The sequence below is a fragment of the Heteronotia binoei genome, chromosome 12, assembly GCF_032191835.1.
Source record: "Heteronotia binoei isolate CCM8104 ecotype False Entrance Well chromosome 12, APGP_CSIRO_Hbin_v1, whole genome shotgun sequence".
NCBI classification, from domain to species: domain Eukaryota; kingdom Metazoa; phylum Chordata; class Lepidosauria; order Squamata; family Gekkonidae; genus Heteronotia; species Heteronotia binoei.
Window position 1 is genome coordinate 9,462,500 of NC_083234.1, and position 12,766 is coordinate 9,475,265.

The 12,766-nt window shown below is 50.6% G+C and overlaps 1 protein-coding gene across 1 annotated transcript in view; it reads left to right on the forward strand.

Moving 5' to 3' along the window:
• CBL (Cbl proto-oncogene) overlaps positions 1 to 12,766 on the forward strand; it is a 67,890-nt gene that overhangs the window by 54,072 nt on the left and 1,052 nt on the right. The window contains exons 10-15 of the mRNA XM_060250762.1: positions 394 to 525; positions 2,408 to 2,788; positions 4,912 to 5,006; positions 8,009 to 8,164; positions 9,683 to 9,786; positions 10,423 to 10,605. Of these exons, the coding sequence (XP_060106745.1) occupies positions 394 to 525; positions 2,408 to 2,788; positions 4,912 to 5,006; positions 8,009 to 8,164; positions 9,683 to 9,786; positions 10,423 to 10,605 (1,051 nt within the window). The remainder of the gene's footprint in view (positions 1 to 393; positions 526 to 2,407; positions 2,789 to 4,911; positions 5,007 to 8,008; positions 8,165 to 9,682; positions 9,787 to 10,422; positions 10,606 to 12,766) is intronic.

The window sequence follows — 12,766 nt, forward strand, 5'->3', positions numbered from 1 at the left end:
GACCTTCTTGGCTGCTGTGCATTGAGTGAGGCCAGGGCTGCTGGAGAGCTGCTATTTCTAGGCTGGAGGGGGTGTGGTGAAAGGGCAATTGGTTTGTGGATGTGCCCATTGTTTGGTGGGGCTTCCTTTCATCACACCCCCTCCAGTCTAGAAATAGCAGCTCTCCAGCAGCCCTGGCCTCACTCAATGCACGGCAACCAAGAAGGTCAGAGCGCCTGCTGCGGCTGCAACGCCACAGAGGATGTTCTCCGCAGCCGAGAACGAAACGTCTGAAGAAAAACTTTCTCCAGTAGAACGCGGCACTTGAGCCCGAAAGATTCTACAAACCCTAATGATGTTACCAGCCGTGAAAACCTGAAATCTTTGATAACTTCTGCTTTTGTTTCTCTGCAGGTGGAGCGTCCTCCTTCTCCGTTTTCAATAGCTCCTCAGGCATCACTCCCTCCCGTACCCCCACGGCTAGACCTTTTGCAGCAGCGTGTATCCAACCCACCTGGCGCTTCCAGTCCAGGGACCACTTCGAAGGTACACAGCCCATCTCACCGTCCCTTGATTTTCAGCCGTGAACTGTGTGGCTGAGAACAGGCTTTGTCTGACCCCCTTGCGAAGCTATCCTGAGCCGGGCCTTTAGGGGCGAGTGTGGAGCCTTCCTGATCGTGATCTTATTCTGTCTTTTATCTTCCTCCTCAATCTAGTGCTGGCAGCTCTTCCACTGTTCGGTTAATCAAGTTTTCTCCCTTCACACAATGGAGGTGTTTGCACAGAGCTCAATTATTAATCCAGCTCAGCGTCAGGCGCTCTGACCTGGACAGCTGAGACTAGTCTGACCTCATCAGATCTTGGAAGTTAAGCAGGGTTGGACTTGGTTAGTACTTGCATGGGAGACCACCAGGGAGAACGGGGTTGCTGCGCAGAGGCAGGCAATGGCAAACTGCCTCTGCTTGTCTCTGGCAACTTCACGGGGTTGCCATAAATCTGCTGCAACTTGAGGTCACTTTCCGCCATCAGGCTTTCTTTTGCATTGGACTGGCACTTTGCCTGGTGATTGATTTCCAGCTGTAGAACGGTGCAGATGAGAACAGGCTTTGTTTGAGACCTTTGCTTAGATATGCCAGGTGGGCCTTTAGGGGCTCCTTTCTCAGTTTCTTCTACCTTGTTTTCTGTAGCAGCTACAATGCTCAAGTTGTTCTGAGAACCAGTATCCTGATTACAAGATTTGAGTCCAGTTGCATCTTGGAGACCAACAAGGTTTTCAGGAGGAATGAGCTTTCAAGAGCCAGTTTGGTGTAGTGGTGAAGTGCTCAGACTCTTATCTGGGAGAACCGGGTTCGATTCCCCACTCCTCCACTTGCAGCTGCTGGAATGCCCTTGAGTCAGCCATAGCTCTCACAGAGTTGTCCTTGAAAGAGTTGAGCTCTCTCAGCCCCACCTTACCTCACAGGGTGTCTGTTGTGGGGAAGAAGGAAGGTAAAGGAGGTTGTGAGCCATTCTAAGATTCAGAGTGTAGGGTGGGGTATAAATCCAATATCATCATCTTCCCTTCATCAGCTACAAATCTTGTTTTGTAAGGAGTCACTGGGCTCAAATGAACATATGAAGCTGCCTTATACTGAATCAGAACCTGGGTCCATCAAAGTCAGTATTGTCTGCTCAGACTGGCAGTGGCTCTCCAGGGTCTCAAGCTGAGGTTTTTCACACCTATTTGCCTGGACCCTTTTTTTGGAGATGCCGGGGATTGAACCTGGGACCTTCTGCTTCCCAAGCAGATGCTCTACCACTGAGCCACCGTCCCTCCCCCTAAAGAGAAACAAATTGAGCATGCAAAGCTGCCCTATACGGAATCAAACCCCCCTGGGTCCATCAAAGTCAGTATTGCCTACTCAGACTGGCAGCGGCTCTCCAGGGTCTCAAGCTGAGATTTTTCACGTCTACTTGCCTGGACCCTTTTTAGTTGGAGATGCCGGGGATTGAACCTGGGACCTTCTCCTTCCCAAGCAGATGCTCTACCACTGAACCACCGTCCCTTCATCTCCATCACCTACTGCCTGGGCCCTTTTTAGTTGGGAGATGCCGGGGATTGAACCTGGGACTTTCTGCTTCCCAAGCAGATGCTCTACCACTGAGCCACCGTCCCTCCCCTAATGTAACTGTTCTATTGTACACCAGCACGGCTACCCTCTGAAATTGACTATCAGGACTGATTCTCGATTCTGGCTCCATAACCTGCAGCAGCATAACCTGTGGCTCCTCTGCAGCAGCATAACCTGTGGCTCCTCGCCTGCCAGCAATGTTGTTAGTCTTCCAGGTGCTGCTGGACTCGCACTCTTTTCTGCTGCTGCAGACAGACTTAACACAACCACCCATCTTGATTGCAAGACTCACCGTTTTTTAATTTGTCATTTCGCAGGCCATGCCCGGCCCCCTCCACAAAGACAAGCCTTTGCCGATTCCTCCAACGCATCGAGATCTCCCCCCACCGCCTCCTCCGGACAGGCCACATGCCATCGCGGCGGCAGACGCCCGGCCTCAGAGGCGGCCCCTGCCTTGCACTCCAGGAGACTGCCCTTCCCGGGACAAGTTACCCCCCATGCCTTCTAACCGCCAGGGGGAGCTGTGGCCGTTGCGACCGATCCCCAAAGCTCCGGGGGCAGCCCTGAGTCCCAGTGAGCCCTGGGCAAGTAGGGAGCTCACCAACCGCCACTCCCTCCCCTTCTCCCTGCCTTCTCAGATGGACTCCAGAGCAGAGGCTCACAGGCACGGAAGTACCCTTAGCCTGGACACCACTGTGGTAAGTGCATCCCGGAGCAACAGATAGCTTTTTTGTAGCAGGAACCCCTTTGCATATTAGGCCATGCCCCCCTGATGTAGCCAATCCTCCAAGAGCTTACAGGGCTCTTAGTACAGGGCCTACTGTAAGCTGCAGCAGGATTGGCTACAGCAGGAGTGTGTGGCCTAATATTCAAAGGATTTCCTGCTACAAAAAAGCCCTTGCTGTCTTTAGAGCCAGTTTGGTGTAGTGGTTAAGCATGCCCTCTTATCTGGGAGAACCGGGTTTGATTCCCCACTCCTTGAAAGGGCAGCTTCTGGGAGACCTCTCTCAGTCCCACCCACCTCACAGGGTGTCTCTTGTGGGTGGGGGGGGCGGGGTAAAGGAGATTGCGAGCCACTCTGAGATTCAGAGTGTAGGGCAGAGTATGAATCTAATTTCTTCTTCTTCTTCTATATGTCCCACTATTGTACACAATCCTGAAGGATGGCTTAACGATCCAGTAATTATTTGTCTGCCAAGAACCTAATGAGATCGTTCAGAGCCATTACCTTGTTACAACTGGTCTCTACAGTTAACTAGAACAGGCTCTGTTTGTGCCAGGGCGGGGGGAACGAATGAACGTTCGTACATTCCCCTTCCTCTTATGTGCAACATAACATGTGACGTGGCCTGTGGAAATGTATATTTCCACAGCTGAGTGAGCCGTCTCACCCATTAGCAGGGCAAACTAGGCAATTGCCTAGGGCGCTGGGCGCTGCATTGGGCTCTGCAGTTCATCTGTTTTTGAAAGTTGGTTATCAGTGCGGGGGGGGGGGGTGCCAGAAGTTAGCCGTGCCTAGGGTGCTAGATAGTCTAGGGCCAGCCCTGCCCATTAGGTTGTCCTAGGCTGAAACGTGGACGGAATGGACATATATGAACATATGAAGCTGCCTTCTACTGAATCAGACCCTGGGTCCATCAAAGTCAGTTTTGTCTACTCAGACTGGCAGTGGCTCTCCAGGGTCTCAAGCTGAGGTTTTTCACACCTACTTGCCTAGACCCTTTTTAGTTGGAGATGCCGGGGATTGAACCTGGGACCTTCTGCTTACCAGGCAGGTGCTCTACCGCTGAGCCATAGTTCCTCCCTGTGTCTCTCCAGGGTCTTCAGCTGAGGTTTTTCACGCCTATTTGCCTGGACCCTTTTTAGTTGGAGATGCCGGGGATTGAACCTGGGACCTTCTGCTTACCAAGCAGATGTTCTACCACTGAGCCACCATCACTCCCCTGCTCTCCGGGGTCTCAAGCTGAGGTTTTTCATGCCTAGGGACTCAAGCTGAGGTTTTTCACACCTATTTGCCTAGACCCTTTTTAGTTAGAGATGCCGGGGATTGAACCTGGGACCTTCTGCTTACCAGGCAGGTGCTCTACCACTGAGCCATAGTCCCTCCCTGTGTGTCTCCAGCTGAGGTTTTTCACGCCTATTTGCCTAGACCCTTTTGAGTTGGAGATGCCGGGGATTGAACCTGGGACCTTCTGCTTACCAGGCAGGTGCTCTACTACTGAGCCACCGTCCCTCCCCGTGTCAGCACCAGAGAGGATAGCAGATGGCTTTGGAAGCTCCCATTTGGGAGGAGTTGCCTGTGGGAACCTTGTGGAGATAGCTCTCCCATCCATGTGTCCCATCCAACGCAATAGCAGTTTTACGGTGGGGTCGCTGCCGGTAACATTTTAACCACTATGCTAACAACGTCAGGCCGCATCCAGGATTCAGTGAAGTGTCTCCGTAGCATGTTGACTTACGAATCGTTGACACGTTTGAAGAGCTTTAACCTGGTTAACCATTATGTAGGCAGCCCCCTCCCCCAGTGAAAAAAAAAACACCTCTTGGCCAGCTTCCTTGAACTCCCCTTCCTCCCCACCCCACAAAAAATGGTTGGCATGTATTTTTCACAATGCAACCGCCAGTTCAAGGCTACAGAAGAAGTAGGCCTGATTCCAGTGTGTTTGTCCTGCTGTCATGTGATGGGCTTCATGGCGTGACTAACAAGTAACTGTCTAGGAATAACCATCTTACGAGAGGAAGATAGGCAAGGCCTTAGTGCAAATGTTTTGTGTTCCAGTCACTAGCCTGTAGTGCCGTCTGACATGGCGTTTTCTTCCAGACTCAACCCAGTGGGCCTCCGGCTGCTTCGGACAGTGACCACTCTAAAATGAAACCCTCCTCTTCCGCCAATGCCATCTATTCTCTTGCTGTCAGGTACGTCGTCCAGGGGAGGCTTTTGACAGAAACGTCTCAGGATTACAGCCGGGCTGTAGGGCCGGTTTATATAGTCTCTGGTTGGTGGTTGACTTCTGTTTTCCCTGCCAGAGAGCCAGTTTGATGTAGTGGTTAAGTGCACAGGCTCTTATCTGGGAGAACCAGGTTTGATTCCCCACTCCTCCACATGCACCTGCTGATGTGACCTTGGGTCAGTCACATGTTCTCTCGAGGCTGGTCTGCTCAAGGGCAGTTCTGGGAGAGCTCTCTCAGCCCCACCTACCTCATAGGCAATACTCCCTCTAAGCTGTGGAGTCTTGTGAACAAAAATTCAACTTTGTGAGCCCCTGGCATCAAAGTTATAAGTGAGTGATTTGGCTGCTGCATAAATTAGTTTGCTCTGGGATCATTTTTCCTGAGCGAAGGCAAATATGTGTGAGCTGGAGGCTGAAAAACCTGTGAGTTAGCTCACACCAACTTAGCTTAGAGGGAACACTGCTCACAGGGTGTCTGTTGTGGGGAGGGGAAGGGAAAGGAGATTGTGAGCCACTCTGAGACTCTTTGGAGTGGAGGGCGGGATATAAATCCAATATCTTCATCTACCTCACAGGGTGTCTGTTGTGGGGGAGGAAGGTAAAGGAGATTGTGAGCCACTCTGAGGCTCTTCGGAGTAGCGGGTGGGATATAAATCCAATATCTTCATCTACCTCACAGGGTGTCTGTTGTGGGGGAGGAAGGTAAAGGAGATTGTGAGCCGCTCTGAGGCTCTTCGGAGTAGCGGGTGGGATATAAATCCAATATCTTCATCTACCTCACAGGGTGTCTGTTGCGGGGGAGGAAGGGAAAGGAGATTGTGAGCTGCTCTGAGACTCTTCGGAGTGGAGGGCGGGATATAAATCCAATATCTTCATCTACCTCACAGGGTGTCTGTTGTGGGGGAGGAAGGTAAAGGAGATTGTGAGCCACTCTGAGACTCTTCGGAGTGGAGAGCAGGATATAAATCCAATATCTTCTTCTTCCTGCTATTTTATGTTAAATCCAAATCCAGAAGCACATTAAAAACCAGCAAGATTTTTGGGGTATAAACTTAGGAGTGTCACTCATGACCACATGAAGCTGACATATATTGACTCAGGCCCTCGGTCCATCAAGGTCAGAATTGTCTGCTCAGATTGGCAGTGGCTCTCCAGGGTCTCAGGCTGCGGTCTTTCACATCACCTCCTACTTGATCTTTTTAAGCTGGAGATGCCGGGGATTGAACCTCGGACTTTTTGCACGCCAAGCTGAGGCTCTTCAATTGAGCCACGGCATCTGCTGAAGGGAGCTTTGGTTCTTGAAAACTCCTTCCTTGACAATCTTGTTGGTCTTAAGTTGCTGCTGGACCAAGACAGCTCCCTTCTGGAACCAGTTCTTTCGTGCAGACTTCTGTGGTTCAAATCTGCATCTTCTTGTATCAAAATCTTATATACCGATAGGCTAAAATAATGGGAAAGCACATTGCTGGCTTTGCATCACTTTGCTGGTGTTTATCCTCAGAACAGTTTTCATCGTTTCAAATGCAGCGCTTTTCTTTGGGGAGGGGGAGGCATTTTAATGCAAGACGATTCACTGAGAGAAATGAGAGTCTCCAGAGGTGTCAAGCTGTAAACCGTCTCTGGCAAACGCTCAAATGCAGGGAATGAAAACATCAACTAAGCTCCAGGGATTGATTTTTATTGCATTTATATCCCACCCTTCCCTAACGGTCTCAGGGCGGCTAACAAGTTAAAAATACCAGAGTGTTAAAATCAGAGTACAATAAAATCATTAAAACATTTCAACAGTTCGTACAATTTAAAATATGTAATGCGGTTCCAGGTTCACTTGCCAGGACCCAGGTGGCGGGTTTTAATTCTTATTGAGCGCCGCATATGATGATATTATAAGATGTTATTTGGCACTCTGGATTTGTACTGGGGTGGTTCAGGTGTCAATGCTGTGGGATGGTGGAATAGTGGTCACCTCCCCGTTACTTGTTAAACGCTATTTGAAACAGTTCTGTCTTACAGGCCCTGCGGAATTGTGGCAAGTCCCGCAGGGCCCTGATGTAGGGTTGCCAATCCCCAGGTGGGGGCAGGGGATCCCCCGGTTTGGAGGCCCTCCCCCCGCTTCAGGGTCGTCAGAAAGTGGGGGGCGGGGAGGGAAATGTCTGCTGGGAACTCTATTATTCCCTATGGAGATTTATTCCCATAGGAAATCATGGAGAATTGATCTGCGGGTATCTGGGGCTCTGGGGGGGGGCTGGTTTTTGGGGTAGAGGCACCAAATTTTCAGTATAGCATCTAGTGCTTCTCCCCAAAATACCCCCCAAGTTTCAAAAATAGACTAGGGGGTCCAATTCTATGAGCCCCAAAAGAAGGTGCCCCTATCCTTCATTATTGCCTATAGAAGAAGGCATTGAAGAGGTGTGCCGTCCCTTTAAATGTGATGGCCAGAACTCCCTTTGGAGTTCAATTATGCTTGTTACAGCCTTGATCTTGGCTCCACCCCTAATGTCTCCTGGCTCCACCCCCAAAGTCCCCAGATAGTTCTTGAATTGGACTTGGCAACCCTACCCTGATGTCTTCAGGGAGGGCGTTCCACATAGCAGGGGCTGCCACTGAAAAAGCTCTTGCTCTGGTAGTCGCCAGCCGTGCTTCTTTTGGCCTGGGGATCATAAGGAGATCTTGTGTACTTGATGGAAGTGCTCTCTGAGGCTCATATGGGGAGAGGCGGTCCCGGAGGTAGACCGGTCCCAGGCCATATAGATGAAGCTGCTGCCTTTTTCCATAGGGGGAATCTGCCGATTGGGGCTGTCGTTTCGTAATGCCGGAAGAAATCTTTGCAGTGAGCACAGTTTAGGATTATGGGAATTTGATTTATGAGGATGGAGACTGGCCCAGCAACTCCATTTTGCCTTCACTAAACTTTGTCACTCTCCTTCCCCTCCTCCCCCCCACCCCCAATCTTCTTCATCGTGGCAGGCCATTGACTGCATCAAAGCTGCCCCCCAGAGAGCACTCGGAAAACGATGAAGACACCGAGTACATGTCGCCCTCCTCCCTGCCCCTCATGCCGCCTGGTTCTGCCGCACCAAAGCCAGAGGTCAAATTGCCTTTGGAGATGGCTCCGAGTTCACGGTGAGAAGACCTACTCAAGAGAGTATGCTTGCTCCGTGTCAGCGTTGTGTTATGCTCGCTTGCCAGGGATTGTTACCGCTTGGCTTGCTCCTTTCCAAGGCCGTCGAATGGGGCCTGATACTCGCATTCATACGAGCGTGCTGTTGAGCACTGCTGAAGCCCCACCTTCGCAGCCTAGGGAAGGAGCCTCATTGAGTTCTTGCTCCTTGCCCAAAAGAGGATTCCTCCTCAGCAACTTTGGCCTGCCTCAGACCCTTTCGATACTGTGAAAATCACCCTGATGTGACTCTTAGCAAGTCAGTTGTTCATGCTGGAGTGAATCATTCTATGCAGCAGTTTTCAACCTCTTTGGCACCAGGGACCAGTTTTGTGGAAGACAGTTTTCCCATGGACCCGGGGTGTGTGTGTGGTTTGTGATGGTTTCGGGATGATACAGTTGTGCACTTTATTTTGGTATGGTGGTTAAGTGTGCGGACTCTTATCTGGGAGAACCAGGTTTGATTCCCCACTCCTCTACTTACAGCTGCTGGAATGGCCTTGGGTCAGCTATGGCTCTCGTAGGAGTTGTCCTTGAAAGGGCAGCTGCTGGGAGAGCTCTCTCAGCCCCACCCACCTCACAGGGTGTCTGTTGTGGGGGATGAAGATAAAGGAGATTGTGAGCCACTCTGAGATTCAGAGTGGAGGGCAGGATATAAATCCAATGTCGTTTTCTTATTATTGTAATAAGAACATAAGAGAAGCCATGTTGGATCAGGCCAACGGCCCATCAAGTCCAACACTCTGTGTCACACAGTGGCAAAAAATTTTATATATACACATACACTGTGGCTAATAGCCACTGATGGACCTGTGCTCCATATTTTTATCTAAACCCCTCTTGAAGGTGGCTATACTTGTGGCCGCCGCCACCTCCTGTGGCAGTGAATTCCACATGTTAATCACCCTTTGGGTGAAGAAGTACTTCCTTTTATCCGTTTTAACCTTTCTGCTCAGCAATTTCATCGAATGCCCACGAGATATAATGAAATAATTAATATATAATATTAATAATATATAAATATATATTTATATAATACATATTTAATATATATATAAATATATAATGAAATAATTCTATAACTCACGGCCCGGTTGCTAACAGGCCGTGTGGACCGGGGGTTGGGGACCCCAGTTCTAAAGATTACTCCAGATGAGTAGCTCACCAGGTCCCCTCCAGTGAGATGTTCTGGCCTTGCAAAAGGAATGTGGCAAAATCTTATCCAAGGCAAATTGTCACTTCTCCCCACCCCCATCCTAAGTGTGAATTGGAGTTTGGAGTAGGGGCCATTGACAGTGTTTGGGCAGACAGCTGTAGAGGTTTGTGAGCAGTGCTTGGGGCAATTCAAGACACCCGACAGCATGCAGCTAGGATGGTGTTAGTCGCATCCCGGTGCTTTGTAATGCGGGCCTAAGCACGGCGTGTCTTGCCTGCCTCCATTGCTGAGTTACTGAAGCAAATGCGCTTTATGCTTTGTGCAGAGTGTTGGAGTGCGACCAGGAACTGGACGCCTGTACCTACGAAGCCATGTTCAACATCCACTCCCAGGCTGCGCCTTCAAGCTCAGAGGCTGCCAGCGTTCCTGGTGAGTTGCCTGAAGCAGGTTTTATGGTGTCACTAAGAGAAAAAAAGTATTCGTTTCCTACCAGGCTCTTATTTTTCCATGTGGAAGTGCTCTTGACTGCAAACAGAGAAACCAAGATGCCAATAAAAGGAAACCTAAAAGGAGAGCCAGTTTGGTGTCGTGCTTAAGTGGGCAGACTCCTATCTGGGAGAACTGGGTTTGGTTCCCCACTCTTCCACTTGCACCTGCTGGAATGGCCTTGGGTCAGCCATAGCTCTGGCAGGGCTGTCCTTGAAAGGGCAGCTTCCGGGAGAGCTCTCTCAGCCCCACCCACCTCACAGGGTGTCTGTTGCGGCGGGAGAAGATAAAGGAGATTGTAAGCCACTTTGAGTCTCTGATTCAGAGAGAAGGGCAGAGTATAAATCCGCTGTCGTTGTCTTAAAAAACAGACGTGTTTGTGCCTGGTTCCCACCAGCTCAGTGACATTTCGAAAGCTTTTCCTCGCCTGCTGTTTATTGCACCATTCCTTTCTGTGCCTCTTCCTCTTGTTCGGGGATTTGAATGTTCCCCTGTGAACCATTTCCCCTGCGAGCGTGATTTCAGGAAGTGGCGTCGAAGCTAACGGCGCGTGGCCTTTGTCTTTGTTCTTGTTTTCAGAGGGAGGAGACACGGCAGGCACCAACGCAAGCAACGGCCCCGAGGAGTCGGAGAACGAAGAAGATGGTTACGACATGCCCAGGCCGCCCATCCCCTTGACTGTGGCTCGTCGCACGCTCTCTGATATTTCCAATGCTGCCTCTGCCTTCAGTCACGTGTCGCTGGATGGAGACGTTCTCGCAGGTGCTTAATGTCAGCCCTTGCTGTTCTGCACGGTGACGGGGGGCAGTCCTGAAAGGCAGAAGGGGCGGGGGTGGATGAGGAGAGGCCAAGGGAGCTGGCTGTATAAGTTTAGTGTAGTGGTTAAGTGAGAGAGCCAGTTTGGTGTAGTGGTGAAGTGCGTGGACTCTTATCTGAGAGAACCGGGTTTGATTCCTCAAGCCTCCACTGGCAACTGCTGGAATGGCCTTGGGTTAGCCATAGTTCTCGTAGGAGTTGTCCTTGAAAGGTCAGCTTCTGGGAGAGCTCTCTCAGCCCCACCCACCTCACAAGGTGTCTGTTGTGGGGGAGGAAGGGAAAGGAGATTGTGAGCTGCTCTGAGACTCTGTCCTTGAAAGAGCAGCTGCTGTGAGAGCCCTCTCCAGCCCCAACCACCTCACAGGGTGTCTGTTGTGGGGGAGGAAGGGAAAGGAGATTGTGAGCTGCTCTGAGACTCTGTCCTTGAAAGGGCAGCTGCTGTGAGAGCCCTCTCCAGCCCCACCCAGCTCACAGGTTGTCTGTTGTGGGGGAGAAGGTAAAGGAGATTGTGAGCCGCTCTGAGACTCTGTCCTTGAAAGGGCAGCTGCTGTGAGAGCCCTCTCCAGCCCCACCCACCTCACAGGTTGTCTGTTGTGGGGGAGAAGGTAAAGGAGATTGTGAGCCGCTCTGAGACTCTGTCCTTGAAAGGGCAGCTGCTGTGAGAGCCCTCTCCAGCCCCACCCACCTCACAGGTTGTCTGTTGTGGGGGAGGAAGGTAAAGGAGATTGTGAGCCGCTCTGAGACTCTGCAGAGTGGAGAGTGGGATATAAATCCAATATCTTCTTCTATCTTCTTTTTACAAAAGGATCAACATTTGTTCACTTCTGTGAAAAGGGGAGACATCTCAGCGGACCTCCGTTTCAGGTGCCAGAGATGACCCCCGTTTTAGGAAGTGTTTCCAGCGTGCAGGATCCAGTTGCATGCTGGGAAAGATGGCCAAGAGAGGCTATGGAATCCGCTTCCTTGGATCCTTTCTGCCAGGTTATTTGACAGGTGCTGAATCGTGAGCTGGGCGTGGCCGTCAAATGTGCTTCTATCACTCAGCGACTGCAGCATCAGTGTTGACTTGATTGTGTGAATGAGTCAGCCTCAGACACTGGCTTTGTTCTTACTGGGAGTCGATAGTCACATGCAGCTGATGGAAGCACGCGCGTGAACAAGCTCGGTGCTCCTTCTTAGAACTACTCTTAGGCCCTTAAGCAGTGTAGGATGGGCCTTCTGGTTGGTTGAGCAGTTTAGCCAATCATTTGGATTTGGGCAAACCTGTTAGCCCCACCTTCAAATCCACACTTCAAAAGCAAAGGAGAGAAAATGAACTAATAGTGATGAGAACTGAGTGGGAAAGGTGTTTGTTCCGCCCTTTGACGCGTGAACACAGGAAGCTGCCTGCCAGTGAGTCAGACTTCTGTTCTCTCAAGGTCAGTCTCGTCTGCTCTGACTGGCTGTGGCTCTGCAGGGTCTCGGGCGAAGGTCTTTCACATCACCTCCTACCTAAACCTTTGCAAGGGGATGTAATAGGGACTGAACAAGGGACCTTCTGCAGATGAATTAGATGCTCTCCCACTCTGAGTCACAGCCGTTCCCCCAGAGTCACAGCTTTTGCCTTAAGGGAAGAAAGGTTGAAGGAGCTGGGCATGTTTAGCCTGGAGAGGAGGTGGCTGAGAGGTGATATGAGCACCATCTTCAAGTACTTGGAAGGGCTGTTATATATGAGGATGGTGCGGAATTGCTTTCTGTGGCCCCAGAAGGTAGGACCAGAACCAGCGGGTTGAAATTAAATCAAAAGAGTTACCAGCTCAACATTAGGAAGAACTTCCTGACCGTTAGAGCAGTTCCTCAGTGGAACAGGCTTCCTCAGGAGTTGGTAGGCTCTCCTTCCTTGGAGGTTTTTAAACAGAACTAGATGACCATCTGACAGCAATGAAGATCCTGTGAATTTAGGGGGAGGTATTTGTGGGTTACCTGCATTGTGCAGGGGGTTGGATTAGAAGAAGAAGAATTGCAGATTTATACCCTGCCCTTCTCTCTGAATCAGAGACTAAGAGCGGTTTACAATCTCCGATATCCTCTCCCCCCACAACAGACACCCTGTGAGGTGGGTGGGGCT